This window comes from Astatotilapia calliptera, chromosome 19, assembly GCF_964374335.1.
Source record: "Astatotilapia calliptera chromosome 19, fAstCal68.1, whole genome shotgun sequence".
NCBI classification, from domain to species: Eukaryota; Metazoa; Chordata; class Actinopteri; order Cichliformes; family Cichlidae; genus Astatotilapia; species Astatotilapia calliptera.
The window spans coordinates 31,637,087-31,652,318 of record NC_137440.1 but is presented as its reverse complement, the minus strand read 5'-3'; the positions used below and the strand labels follow the sequence as shown (position 1 = coordinate 31,652,318).

Below are 15,232 nucleotides of genomic sequence, written 5' to 3'. Positions count from 1 at the left end.
TGAAAGTGTGTGTGGTGTGTGGTGTATGTGTGTGGAGTGGGACGGGGGGGGTGTGGTCCTTGCGGTACAGCTTAGTCACATGAAAATAGTGCTAATGAGCAAGTACTGTTCACAGTTGGCACGAGTGGTCAAACCTCTGCACACACACACACACACATTAGAAACTGGCATAAATAATGACAGTGTGCAAGATTTAAATCAGGCCTCATGGAGTAGGTTCATCCTGTTAACGTGACAGAGATTACAACTGTCGTGAAGTTTTCTGCACACAGAGAAATTGAATGTGCAGCAAGTATCTGATCATTTAAAGGTGTAATTAGCAATTATTGTGGAGAACTAGGGCGGTACAGTGGCTAGCACTGTCACCTCTGTGCAAGAAAGGTCCGAGCCTGACGGGCAGCTGGGGCACGTCTAGTGGAGTCTGCATGGTCTGCTTGTGGCAGCGTGGGTACTCTGGCTTACTCCCACAGTCCAAAAATATGCAACGTCCATACGGCTTTCGCTTTCCCACCCCCCCTGAATGCCTTGGCTCCAATACTGCCTGCCTAATCCTAACCCAAATTTAACAGGAATCTGTAAATCAACTCTATCTCAAGAACTGAGGAAAGTATCATGAGTTATTGACATATATTCATGAGCACACCAACTTAGTGTGGCGCAAGAGGGGGACAAAGTCAACTTAACACCAGTGTTGGGGAATAACTGAATACATGTACCGGCGTTATGTATTTAAAATACAAAATATGAGTAACTGTATTCTGTTACAGTTACCATTTAAAAAGGGGATAATTAGAATACAGTTACTTTGTTGAAATAAACAGATTACACAGCGGTCTTTTCCAGTTTCATATGTTAAGCTATCCCCTCTCTAATTTTGGTAATTCCACATATTGCTGGAAACCCAAACAAAACACGAAATTAGAGGCTCTAATGTAAGCGTCATGTTAATGTTAGTGGCGTCAGTTACACAAAGGACCTGAAGCCATCACAACAGAGCCAGCAGTGCACGAGCAGGAGTGCATTTCTTACTTGGAAATTCCAATACCACTTCACATTCAAAGAAGAAAGGGATGGGAGAAATCTGACCGTCCAATGCAAACTCTGTTTACCAGCAAACAAGCTGCTCTCAGCGTCAAAAGACTCCACCTCCAACCTAAACAAACATCTGGAAGTGAGTTCTTTTTTTAAAACTAACATTAGCCTACTGCTACTACCTTGTTTTAGTTTGGGTAGCTACCTAGGTTATGTGCCACTTAAGTATTTTCAGTATTTAGTGATTTATTACTATTACTGAAGGCTACTTGCCACCGAGCTAACATTGTTAGCTAGTGTTAGCTGAGGTTGGTAAATAGATTGCAGACTGTTAGGCTACGTTGACACTGCAGGCAAAAGCGCATCAAGTCCAACTTTTCTGTCCCTATGCGACTCATATCCGATCATGGTATGACAGTGAGAACAGCACAAATCCGATACATATGAAGCGACCTGGGTCACTTTATCAGCGCCGGAGAAGCGCCTGAGAAGACATCGCGAACGCTTCCTGGCCATCCAGTGTGGATGTTGGGAAGACAACGTTGGAGAAACTTTAACATTTTATTTGTACTGTATAATCTGCAGATTCTGACAGAAATCGGCAACTATCCTTTGAAGCGCCGCTCCTCTAAAACAGCAATAAGGATCATTATTAGGCCATATGTAAATAACTAAATAACTTAAAGCAAAATTGGAAAACGTAAAGTTTGAAACAAGTCTTTATATTAAGGGCCATCAGTCAAACAATACTGTTGTTCTGGGTCTAAACAGAGCGCGTTGTGTGTGACGTCTTCTTTTGTGCATGCGGCCACTTTGAGGGTTCACGCTAGAGCGCGTTTGCTGTCGCATTTTATTTGTAGTGTGAACAAGCAGACAAAAAAAATCGGATTTGATCAAAAAATCAGAATTGAGCATTAAGACCTGCAGTGTGAACGTAGCCTTAGACTTGATGGATAGCATTAACAACCTGCTAGCTGCAAATAATGAACTATGAACTAACCTCAGCTAACGCTAGCTAACAATGTTAGCTCGGTGGCAAGTGGCCTTCAGTAATTGTAATAAATGACGTAGCAATAGTACATTCATGAAGTTGCAAAAAGCATGACAATATATTCAGTAATCCAAAGTATTCAGAATACGTTACTCACATTGAGTAACTTAACAGAATATGTTACAAGCCACATTTTGGGCCCTGTATTCTGCAAACTGTAGTCGAATACTTTTTTTAAATAACCTTTGCAACACTGCATAACACACAATGGTGGTGGTGGTGACCAAGAACTTGAAAGCTTTAATGTTAAAAAGGAAAACCCAACAACGGAAAACTGGGAATTGTACTCAGGGAATATTTACTTCAAAACTGTACCAATCACCAAGAAGGCATTCAAGTCTTACTGCTTCACAGAGATGCGGTTCAGATCATTAAGGAGTTGTTTTATTGAAAATGATTAAAAACACCAAATAAAAGAGCTGTTAGTCCATTCACACATATGCTTTTAAACATCAGCTCAGAGCTGTGGCCTACCAGTGAGCGTAGGGGTTGCCAAGAGAAGAGCAGTCCAAAGAACCACCCGATTCACACTTGCATTTCACCTCCTACACACATTCACATTTAGGTGCAGCTCAGACAAGAGTGAATAAATAACCACAGCACACAGAAGTGCAGTGCTGTGAGAAGTATTTTTTCCATCTTGATTTCTTAGTTTTTTTATATTTTTGTTACAGATCAAGGTTTCAGATCATCAAACATGTTTTAATCTTAGTCAATGACAAACAAAGTAAATATAAAATGCAGTTTTTCAATGATTTTGATATTTATTTACTGCCAGACGTGTTGAATCAAGATATCACTTAAAAAGCCTGTCTGACAAAGTGAAGTAGGCTGAATGATCTCAACACATCAGACCACGATCTTAAAAAAAACAGCTGAGAAACAAAATCATTGACATTTAGTCAGTCTGCAAAGGGTTACAACGTCAATTTTAAGACTCTGGGACTCTAGTGAACCCCGCTGAGACCTATTAACCACAAATGGAGAGAACTTGGAACAGTGGCGAACACTTACTCCTTCATAACTCCAAGAGCGTATCAACAACCCACCCAGGAGGTCCCAAAAAACACCAGAACAACATCTAACAAAAACTGAAGGCCTCACTTGCCTCAGTTAAGTTCAGTGTTCATGATTCAAAAATAAGAAAGAGATGGGGCATAAATGGCATCCATGGTTAAGTTACAAGGAGAAAACCACTGCTGACCAAAAAGGCTTGTCTCAAGTTACTCTTACTCAGGTTATCTTTGTCAAACTTTAAAGTTATTTAATGATCTGAAGCATGTAAGTGTGACAAATATGCACCTAAAACCCCAGAAATCAGGAACGGGAACCCACCACCAAAGGTATCAGAATCAGAATCAGAATACTTTATTGATCCCTGGGGGAAATTATTTTTTGTTACAGTGCTCCATTATAAACCAACATTAAGACAAGACAGACAATATGCTAACTAAGAATAGTACAATATATACATACATATACATACATACATACATAAGTCACTTATAAATAAATATTTGGAAAAGAAACATGTGTAGCTGTAGCAGCAAACAGTGTGTTAAGTGGATGCGTTGTACAGGGAGCCACAGGCAGGAATGATTTCCTGTGTCGTTCAGTGGTGCTTTTCGGTAATCTCAGTCTCTCACTGAACGAGCTCCTGTGACTGACCAACATGTCATGGAGTGGGTGGGAGGTGTTATCCAACATTGTCTTTATCTTGGACAGGTACCCAACCACTTTAGCGTCTCGGCTTCTGAATGAGATAAGACACAAGTTATTAATATGTCCCGAACAAAAGGAAACTCATCAAATACACTTTTTCTGTTGTTAACCCTACTGCTGAAACACACTGGTGATCTGCAGCTGTAAAAAGGAGCCTCCTGTCATGGTCCTGGGTCGTGCGACCCAGTGTTTTGTGTTTTAGCCTATTTTGATGTTTATTCTTTGTTTAGGGTCACTAAGGCAGTCCAGCCATTTGTACATATTACCCGTGTATTAAGTCTCCCTTGCCCTTCGTGTGTTTATGTCTGCGTGTCTTATATTGTCAAGTCCATGCTGTCGGTTATGTCATCTCCCCTGTACTACGTCTCCCCGGTTCATGTGTCTTGTCTAATCTCCATGTTTCCTGTTTTACTTTGAAAGTCTGTATTCACGGTCAGTGTATTCAGTTTCACTCCTTCTGTCCTGTCGTTAAGTTCATGTGTGTCAGCTGTGTTCCCATGTGTGGCCACTTCCCCTGATCATCCCTCATGTGTATTTAGTCTCTGTGTTTCTTACAGTCTGTCTCGCGTCATCTGTGTTACCACCTCCTGTGTTCTGTACCTCCAGCCATAGTCTTTCCTTAGTTTTGTCCAGTTTAGGTTTTCTGTTGAGTACTACACGTTTTCATCAGCCATAATAAAAGGCTCGTTTTGGTTGGAATCCACTCCTGCATCCTCGTTTGTGTTCGCACCTGGGTCCACCACACACCTTTCCGCACGGTCTGCCTCCGCAGACCTTGACACCTCCTTCCAGTGGTGTAGGACAAATTAAAAGGCAGTTGCATAAGTCAAAACAACCACTCAAAAACAAAGTACAGGAACTAAATTTGAACTAAATTGGCTTCAGTTTAGAGCAAAACAAACCAAATATTAGTAGTGCGAGATGATTAACCATACACCATTTACTCTAAAGTCAACAACAGTTTAATATGTTGAAATTGAAGCAAACTTTCATGTACAATATGCATACATATGGCCCATATGTAATTCTAAAAGAGGACTCAAAGACCCGACAAATTACACCAAGTCTAAGAAAACATTTAGGGTCACCAATTAAATGGAAGCCCGCTGTGACTGAAGCAAAAAGCTGACTATAAAGCTAGCTGGTGCCCAGACCGTTAGGAAAATGGTAAAGGATTGTTTTCAAGGACACAAACCAAATGATGGGAGATGAACAATAAAATTAACCAACAGCGCAAAAGAACCAGTATGCCAACAATATGTGAATCTGTGGCTTCCAAGAGTATAAAAATCCACAGTGAACTTCTACAAGACCATGAGCAGCAACAATGTAACCACTGTAACCAGCGGATGCATAAACGAGACTCTTACCTGCAACAGCTATGCAAATCAGGTGAGTAGACACCTCAGCATCAGGAGAGCTAGAGAGAGCTAGAAGCTCTAATGGCAGCTGCCATTTATAATGTGACCACACTGGCAACCCATCAAGCAAATCAGCAGTGTAACACTAAACTAAATATTCATTCTTCTCACATTAACAACTTGTTTGCTCATGTAGACCACAGTGTCCTAAGAGTAAGGCTTCAGGCACATAGGCCTTAGAGACCTGCTGACAACCAGCTGAGGGAAAAATGTGTATCCCCCAATCAGCTGCAAGTGGTTGCTGCCAGTTCCTGTGGAGTTGATTGCTAAAGACCCATTCATGCAAGCCAGAGACTGGTCAGTGAACCCCTAGTAATCACTTGCCGACTGGTCATAGTGTATTCTATGACCAGTCAGCAAGATTTTGCTGTCAGTCGGTAGGTGAAATCGGTCACAAAGATGTATAAGGTTGTGCTCCAGAAACCCTGCAATTGCTTTGGTCACTAGCAGATTGAGACACTCATTTGTGGTTTGCATGGAAGATGCAAACTTGTCTGCAAACACTTGCAAATTACTTTCCAAGTTATAATGAAATGTGTGTGTGAAATATGCACAAACAGAAACAGTTTACCTTCAAAGTTAAAATTAAGCCTTTTTTAAATGTGTTGGTTGCAGGATGCTAACAACCAAAGCAATCCCAAGGTTCAGCATCCTCTTTGCACCCGATTTTACCTGTTGGTAGCCAGCAAACTCATGCTGTCACTTGTGAACTGGTTGGGAATACACACAAGTGGAGGTCACCAAGGGTCACCAGTGGGCTTCTAGTGCAGTTTGACCAAGACCTAAAGATAGAACTACCACACCTGACTTGTTCATCATGTTTGTTTTTAGTGACTGGATCATACTGGTTCCAGGTTTTGCGAGATATTTTAATATTCCACAATACATGGATTTCTACAGAAAGCATTTGGGTTTTTATTCATGCATTGGAAGAAATGGCAAACTAATTTCCAACAGGTCTTCAGTAATAAATTTAAATGATTTACTGCTTTTGTAGACATAAGGTCCAAGAAGATTACACAGCTAGAACAAAGTTAGTACTCGAACACTGCAGATAAATCTCTTGACTTGTCTTCTTCCACTGCTTTAAAAACTTTCCTTTCTCATAGGCTTTTTATTGTCTTTTTTTTTTTCTGGTGCCATTTTTATTGTTTGACCTTTCTTAGGAAGGTTGCAGATGCATTAAAAAAAACAGAAACAGTCACACACATGCACTTACACAACCACTAATTTGGACATAAAGGTGTTGAGATATATTCACATGTGAATCGCAGTACACTTACACACATACAGAGAGTTGAGGGCCTTTAGTGCCAGCCAGTAATCACAGTCTCATTAGGACTTTTGACAATAAGGAGGTGGTTTAAACTCTTAATCCTCTGTCACAGAGGGGAGCTTTTGCTGGCCACTGCCCAGCATCCAGGTGATGCATTATGAGAGTGCACTGGATGCTATGTGCTGTGCTGTATGACTGTATCTGGCATACAGAGTTTCTCATTGGAAACTAGCCAGCTGAGAGCATTTGGCAGAGCCCGCTGAGTCTTTGTGTGAAAACTTTCCTCAGCTAGAGAACTAAACACACTGTGTAATTGTTGTTCATGTCAGACACAATCTACTACGCTGTACGTTTATTGCAGCCAGATGAAGATGGATATCCATGTCTGAGTTTTTTGTTTTTTGGAAAACAAAGCATTTTATTTTGGCTCTTTTTTTTTTTCTTTCTTCATTTGCTCTTCTTCTGCCTAATTAGAGAGTTAGATAAAAGCAGCCAGCATGACTCAAGGACCGCCATCTCATCCTGGCTTCTTTTGGTGGAGGGGATCCGCTTCTTTAATTACCGGTCTTCATCCATTCGTGTTTCACTCAAACTGCTCCATGGTCACATGATGGGGATTAGCCGCAACTTGTGGTCACGGTTGGTTGTTTGAAGATTACACAGCTTCTGAAGCACTGATCACACAAACACACCAACTAAAAAAACACTCCCCCCCCATCAGCTCTCATCAGTGCGTTCTGTCTGATGCAACACCGTTACATTTAAGAAATCAAGTTCATCAAAGTCTCGCTTTGTTTATGTTATCTATGTTTCAGTTATCAAAGATCATATTTAGGAATCTCACGCTGGTGCAAGATTAAAGAGTGGAAACTGTACCTAAAGCATCTTCCTATCAATATATGTTTCTGATTTTATGTATGCAAACTTAAATGCAGCACTCTGGTCACTACTATAAGAATGATTGGTCTTTGGCAACATTTTTTTGATAATGAAAACCATGCAAATTTCCTACTGCCAGAGGGAGGACGTGCAGTGGAAACAGTAGATGAGCCCGAGGCAGCGAGTGATACATTACTGCCTGACCTTGAAGGACTGCTTCGTTGATATTGGGATAAAAAATAGTGCAATCAGTGCCACATGCTGCGAGGAGGGGAATGCATGCGGAGTGCAAATACATCACATTTCTGTGACACGATTGCCTAGAAGTTATGTTTCCGTTAAGAAATGGCGTGGTGTGGAGTTACTGCGTGTGAACGTACACATGTGCACTGAAACAGAAATGCAAAACAAGTGGATCAAAAACAAGAGTGAGTGAGGAAGGGGTATTAAAACCATATGTTTGGGGCAGTGCCATGTAGCTATTGGTGCCTCGAAGAGAAGGCAGAGTGTTTTTTTTGGGGGGGGGGGGGTTTGCAAGCCTGTGCGTTGGCTCAAGGTTTCAATTGGGCAGAGCAGTGACAAAGACTTAAAGGAGCAGAGATGCATGGGGGAGGATGGAGGCTTCGCAATCTGTGGGCATGGGGATGTGGAAATAAAAGTTTTACATCCCCAGCTATGTTTATAGCGGCATTTACTAGAGAGCAGGTGCGAGGCTTTTAAAATCTCCCTTCACTAGTAAAGTCGCATCAAAATGAATTGCAAAGTCAGTCTGGAGTTGAAGCGAGGGCAGTAGCAAGGGAAGACGAGGAGCGGGGAGCGGATGAGTAGTCGAGGAAGGGTAAGAGGCGATTGGAAGTAGAGCTGAGTTCACAAACCTGGCTGTTATTCTGCAAAAACTCTGGTTGTTTCTTTTTCTTTTTTTTTAATCTGACTTTACTGCACGGAGAACACATGCATGTGTATCTCTTCGCACACAAATCACTGAGGCGCGGAGAGAAAGGCACTCCCTCTCACGCAAAGAGCTGTGATTGTGTCAGTGCATCAGGCATTCTGCCAAAGGGAGGGGAGCCGGGGGTGGGGTGAAAAAAAAGTTTAGTGTGGAGGGGGAGGGGCACACAGGTGCTGAGCCTTAAGCCTGGGGGAGGAGTGGGGAGGGGGAAATTAGGGAGAGGCAAGTGGATGCATTAGGAAAGAGAATAAAAGAAGGAACCTTGTCCTTTGGGCTGTTATTGTCCTCCAAGGACGAGTAAGTTAGGGCAAGCGCACATTTTAACGACCCTATGCCAGACAGTGGCTTCAAACAGGACAAGAAGGAAAAAGAGCATGCAGAGGCCAGTGGCAGAAAAAGCTCAACGAGAATAGCGTGCCATCCGAATGTGTCAACAAAAGGAGCCTAAAAATGGTTTCTAAAGATATCCGAGCCATGCCATGACATATATTGGCTTCCATGAGCTGTTTCATAAAGTGAATCTGTGAGAGAAGCAGGGCTAACTTTTTTTTTCACACTGGTGCTCTCCTTCTTCTCTGTCTCCCACTCAAGAGCGCACAAACTAAATGAGCTTCTTTCAAAAGAGAGAGAAAAAAGAGTGTGTGTGGGGGGGGGGGGGCATGCTGGTAGGTTGTATTTGCTCAGCAGAATTTAATATGAGCGAGTTGGAGGCGCTTTTCTTCGGGGGCCAATTCCCTGAAGACACATCCATCTCTGGGAGATGGTTGGGAGGACAAAGGAGGGCTGCCCCCAAGGCTCTCTCCCACTCACTCACACACACTCACACACGTACAGAGCGCTGTCACGCACACAGATATCAACAGTTGCAAACGCACACATAGACACGCACATATTCACACAAGTGCAGTCAGACAGAGTCCGCCTTGTCTGACAACAACAGAAGAAGGAGGAGGGAGCTGGGCTGAGGAAGAGTTGAAAGGGACTGAGAGGTATAAGTAAATGGATGGACTAAAAGAGACGGCATTTATCAAAAAAAAAGGTAACATGCTAGATGCTGGAACCTGAAAGCAAAAAAAGAGTTGATTTGGTGCAAATGGGTGAAGCAAAGAATGGAAGAAACCGAGCAGGAGAAAAAAACAAAGCCAGGGTGTAGTGTAATGCCCCGTGACAGCCCTGTCAGACTGAGGAAACAGCATGGAGACATGTTTATAAGTTAGAGTTGTGGCAGGCTCTCCAGGCACCTTCTGCTGAATCGGCTTATCCTCAGTAGCTGTCAGTCATCTCTGGCTTATGTCTGACAGCCCAGTTAACATGGTTACGTATTCCCTAAATTAACAGCAAACCTGCTATTTTTAAAAGCAGACTTTGATAATGAGTAAGCGAAAAAGTCCAAACACACGCTCCATCAAATGGACCCGAGAAACCTACCTCGCTCTGCGTCTTAAAGCCAACTGCAACCTATTATATAAATGTAATATGTAGTTTAGGGAATTGGATAATTGTGTTTTGGTTAGTTGGTATAAAAAGTCGCTTAATCACTCTAGTGTGAACCCCCCCCCCCAGCCCTGTTTAGTTCATTTCCTGTTCCTGGCGAAGGCAATGAGGGATAATAAGCTCTACGCTACGCTGACTGCTCTCGATGATGTTGTCATGCAGTTTCTCTAATTCGCCAAACAGAGGAGAGCCATAGAGAAATGACAAGATACATGGCTGTCTCATGTAATCCCTCCAAGTTGTATGATGGATGAGATGGATGCAGAGTTCCTCCAGAGAAAACTAGGAAGAATGTGCTGAAAACATGTCATCAAAACCACAATGTGTGATGCAACCGAAAGGACATTGCTCATCTTCTTGTCTGAAGTGATGGGTAGAGTGAAACACTAATCTGATGTGGTGTAGTGTAGTAAAAGCAGCAGTCCCCTTGAGGGATACTGGCAAGACAGGCTGTTCTCAGCGGAAACTTAAAAGAATCATATTCCCGGCCAGCGGGGTTTTACGACGGTGTCAGACAATTGGGACTGGTTGTGAAGGGAGATGAGTAGGAGTAAGTGCTGTCAGTCAATAAACCCTATATCGTTAGCTTCATAGCATAATTGCCTAAGTCATTTGACTAAGTCAATGACTTAGGCACTTATGCTATGAAGCTAACGATATCCTACCAAGTCACATGTTCTCATTTTTGGTTCTTCATAAACAATGACAACAACCCGTAGCACACAAAGTGCTGCTGAGGTTGTTAAATGTAAAAAAGAAAAACTCCAACAAAGCGTGATTACACAGAAACCAATAAAATGGTGGATGTGAGTGATTCATATTACAGTCGAGCTGCTTGAACCAAACTAAATGCGATTGCTACCGCAACTCTGCTGCGTCCTTCCGCCCTCCCCCCGCACCGCTCCCCTGAAATCATAAACAGATCCTCGGTTATTTCCCAAACTGTGCCGCTGCCTGGGTCACATTTACCCGGTCGCAGATAGCCATGACCAACCATATTACACACTTACCCAATTACCTAGTGAAACTGAGCAGGTGGTGGAGAAGGTGCACAATTCACATATACACATATATGTGACTCTACATGGGGTTAACATGAGGGTACAGGGGTCGTCAAGTGCGCAGAGAGTGCGAATGGATAGCGCACGGATAGCTGTGGCCTCTTCCCAGCTGGCTTTCAGCCATAGTACAGGTGCCTCACTGGATCACTACCCAGTCCTCTTTTACCCTACACACACATTACATATAGCTCTCCAGCTAGTGTAAGCTTCCACAACAGGTGCACTAAGTTAGCCTGCAGGCCCCAACACGCAAGGAAACAGATTGTTATTGTGGACCTTCTTTCCATCAGCTCCACTTTTTTTTGGCTTTGCTTTTTCTCCCTTCTACCTCTTCCCAACATCCCCAGGGAGCAATCGAGAGGTCCAACCTGAATGTGTAACCTAATCCCAACTCTTATGTATTGTGCAAGGATGTTGAAAAGAAGAGTGGCAGGGGAGGAGGGAGGGGGGGAGAGATGGAGTATATGTTGCACATGCAGAGGATTTGAACAGTGTGTGTGTGTGTGTGTGTGTGTGTGTGTGTGTGTGTGTGTGTGTGTGTGTGTGTGTGTGTGTGTGTGTGTGTGCTTCAGCGCATGTGGTGTATTTTGGAAGCAGTTGACACATAATAAGTCCATGAAATGATTTGTTCCTAACCTGGGGCAGGCCCTGGCACAATCTGTCACAGGATTGGAAACTGTTCTTTCACTCAATAAGGTTGCAGTTCCTTCAAATGCCAGAAAAATGCCAATAAATGCCATCTGTGCATACAGTTTGTATGCATACGCATGTGCGTGGAGTTAAAGCTCTAGTGCCAAGTTTTTAAAAAAAGACCCACACACACTTAACACTGACATTCGCTGACTGCTCTCTCTACTGTTTTGCACAGGAAAACTTTGCAGCCTACTGCATTTCATTATGAGAAACCCAGATGTGCGTTTTGGCTGCCAGTGAATGTCTTCAGCTGTGTATGACACTGTTGTTGGCCTCCCTACACTGAGTGCAGACAGAGAAATTATGCCTCAGGGCAATACTTTCTGCTCTCTCCCTCTCACTCTCTGTGGCTCTCTTTCTCTGCCATTGCTGCCTCTTTAGCTGATCTCTCTCTCCTTTGTCTCCTTCTGTCACCGCTGTCTACTGACTCACATCGTTACCACCCTCTCACCTGGTTCATTTCTTATCTTTTTTTTTTTGTCCTCACCCTTTATCCTCATCTCATTTTTTCCTTCTTCCTTTTTTTGTTGCTCTGTCTCTCTCTGCCACTCTTATCATCATCGCCTGCTTGGAGAGATGAGGTTGGTCTGACCACTGATAGGTAGTCAGAGGGCATGTGGGAGCTGGCTCCAGAAAGTCTGCCCCTATACCTACTTTGACACTGTCTCTCTCTCTCTCTTCCCGTCATTCACACACACACACATATGCACAAACACACACGCTCATTTACAGCTTGCATGGTGAACCATGAAGCATGTCAAATGTCATCTTACAAATTACTCAAAGGAATAACGAGGCTTCAAAGACAGCGAGGTACTGCTAGCATCTGTCAAGTCAAAAGCTTTATCAACTTAGTCACTGTTTTGCATGAGTAACACTTTACAAGCTCTCCAGTGTTGACACACGCAGTTAGAACATGACATGAGTAAGATCAGTACTTCTTGGTGTTTGTGCTGAGACATCACTAAACTGCCCAAAGCATAGTCACACAGTTCGATTCGTGGCTGGTGGAGGTGATGGGGGGCAGCTGTTGTAAGCCATTCACTCTCTTTCTCTTAGCCAATGTTTAATGTATCTCAGTGGGTAAGATGCAAAATTAAAAATGACTTCTGTTTTCTTTCTAATGCTCTTACTGATAATGGTAGTTATCAAGTAGTGCCATGAAATGCTCTGCTTGCTTCTTATAGTTCACTGTGACCTTAAAAACCCCTTAAAGTTGGATAGTTGTGTCACTCTGCCCTCTATCGATCAAAGTATGTCATTACGTAATGATTTTAACTTTAAACTTTCACTGATGTATTTTAAGCAAGACTTAAAATACACAGTTTTTGCAGAATAAAACACTCCTGAGCTGCAGCCAAAGGTTGTTTGCCTTTTACATTTATAAATGCTCACATTCACATATCCTCAACAGGTAGGATCATTTTGCACAAGCGCAACATGCAAAGGGTGAAATGCACCCGAATTCACCTAAGCCAAGCAGTGCTCTAGTAGTCTAATTGACCTCACTCAGACAGGTCACTTGTCATAGATCCTTTCGGGCTGCACACTGAATCGGTTTATACGCAGCTGACAGACCATCGTCTAGACAAAGAGCAGAACCCCTTCCTAGTATTGTTTGTTGGTTGTTAGCGGTGGGAGAAAAACAGGAAGAGAGCGTGACTAAGCCAGTGAAAGCCTCTGCCCAGGAGGGATAGAGGCTTCCTGCCTTTAGATGTTTCTTTTCACATGAGCTGACTGGCAGCCAGAGTGATTGTCTTACAGGTTGATGGTTTGTGTGATAAAACTGTGTGAGCTCAGAGCGCTCTCCACATTGTACTGCCGCTATTCAACCACATGGTGGCAGCACTGCTTTAAGAAACTTATATTTTTGCATTCAAGTACTATTTTTCAGTCCTTTCTCTCAAAAATGGTAAATAAATGGTAAATGGCCTGTATTTATATAGCGCTTTACTAGTCCCTAAGGACCCCAAAGCGCTTTACATATCCAGTCATCCACACATTCACACACACATTCACACACTGGTGATGGCAGCTACATGTAGCCACAGCTGCCCTGGGGCGCACTGACAGAATGACAGACAAAAATGTTTAATTCCAATAATCACTTCTATACTGTGCACACTGTGGCTGCCCCACCCAGAGCCTGATTCTGCTGGAGGTTTCTTCCTGTTAAAAGGGAGTTTTTCCTCCACACTGTCACCAAGTGCTTGGTCATAAGGGGGTCATGAGAAAGTTTAGGTTTTCTGTCTACTATTGTAGGGTTTTTACCTTATTTTGCACTGTTGTTGTGATTTGGTGCTGTATAAATACAACTGAATTGAACTAAAACTAAACTTAACAAGGAAAAACAATGGCGAGAGCTTTGAAATGATGAGCCACAAGTCTGAAAGTTAGCAACATTTGTACTGACAAAGGAGTCAGTACACTTATTTGTGTTCTTTATGGGAGTTATTCTATAGATGCACAGACTGATATGTCCCTGCCTCTTCAGAGTAAAAGGCTTTTGCCTTTCTTTAGCCTGGAAACATGGAAAACCAATTAGCTCCTGACAATCTGCTAACCGGTACCTCTAAAGGTCATTAATTAGCATGCAATAAACTCAATCCAGAAAGGAGTAAGCTTCGGTTTTACCCCATACCTAATGTTCCATCCTGCTTCATATTAGCCTGGTTCATGATGATGAACTGCAGGTAGTCAGCTAGTGAGTTTTCCAGGTGTGCGTGGGTGGATTTTACTGCCTGTGGACAGAGCCAAGGTAGTTGTTTCCCCTTCCTGTGTCATGTTAATTCAAACCATCTGAATGCTGTAGCATCATACTAAAAAAAGCACATGAGAGCAGTTTAGTTTGTTGATTTAAAGTGAGTGAACATATCCAAATGGAATTTCAATGTCCCCAGTCCCAGGATGTTACAGTTAAAACAATTTATACTGCTCACTCATGTTATATTTGTCAAGTATACAAAAAAGTTTATGAATTAACATAAGTATTTATACAGCACATACCTTTCACTCTCCCCTTCATCTGACCTGTGTCTATACTGTTCTTTGGCCCGTGTTGCTTCAGGTTTGCACATGTTGGCTGTGGTAATGATGTCAGTTTGTTGCCTCACCTTCATAAAGGTCAGAGAACTCACACATTTCTCACATTCCTGCTCCTGCTGCCCGTCCTTCCCCTGACAAAGACGGGAGTAAATCTGTGTCCCAGACACGACATTAAGCAGTGATCATCCCCCTCCCCCCCGCAAGGCGGTTGTTTTGCCCCAGTGTTTGAGTTATTGGCACTGTAATTATGATCATTTACAGCTGAAACACAGGTTGTGACATTCCTCTGCCAGCTGGAGGTCTGCCTGTGAAACTGGCACCTTTAGCTGAGGATCCTCCCCCACAGATCGCACAGGAACTGCGCCATGTACAGTAGCAGGTGTATATTTTTTATGTTAGAATGCTTTTAATCAAGCATATGACTCTGTTTTACTTGATGAAACTGTAGATTTATTGTGGATAGTGTGTTAAGATTTAATTGCTGTAGAATACTCATTTCCTTTCATTTATTTATTTTGTGTTTCATATTTATAGTTATCATCACCAGCTAGGTAAAACACTACATGAGGTTTGAAGTTTTAGGAATCTAAAAACAATGTTAATATATTC

General features: G+C 42.6%; 1 protein-coding gene across 1 annotated transcript in view; it reads left to right on the top strand.

Moving 5' to 3' along the window:
* Positions 1-4,886: 4,886 nt before the first annotated feature.
* LOC113011977 (cysteine-rich motor neuron 1 protein) overlaps positions 4,887-15,232 on the top strand; it is a 52,569-nt gene continuing 42,223 nt past the window's right edge. Inside the window, exon 1 of the mRNA XM_080293842.1 lies at positions 4,887-5,197. Coding sequence (XP_080149968.1) covers positions 5,014-5,197 — 184 coding nt within the window. The 5' untranslated portion in view covers positions 4,887-5,013. The remainder of the gene's footprint in view (positions 5,198-15,232) is intronic.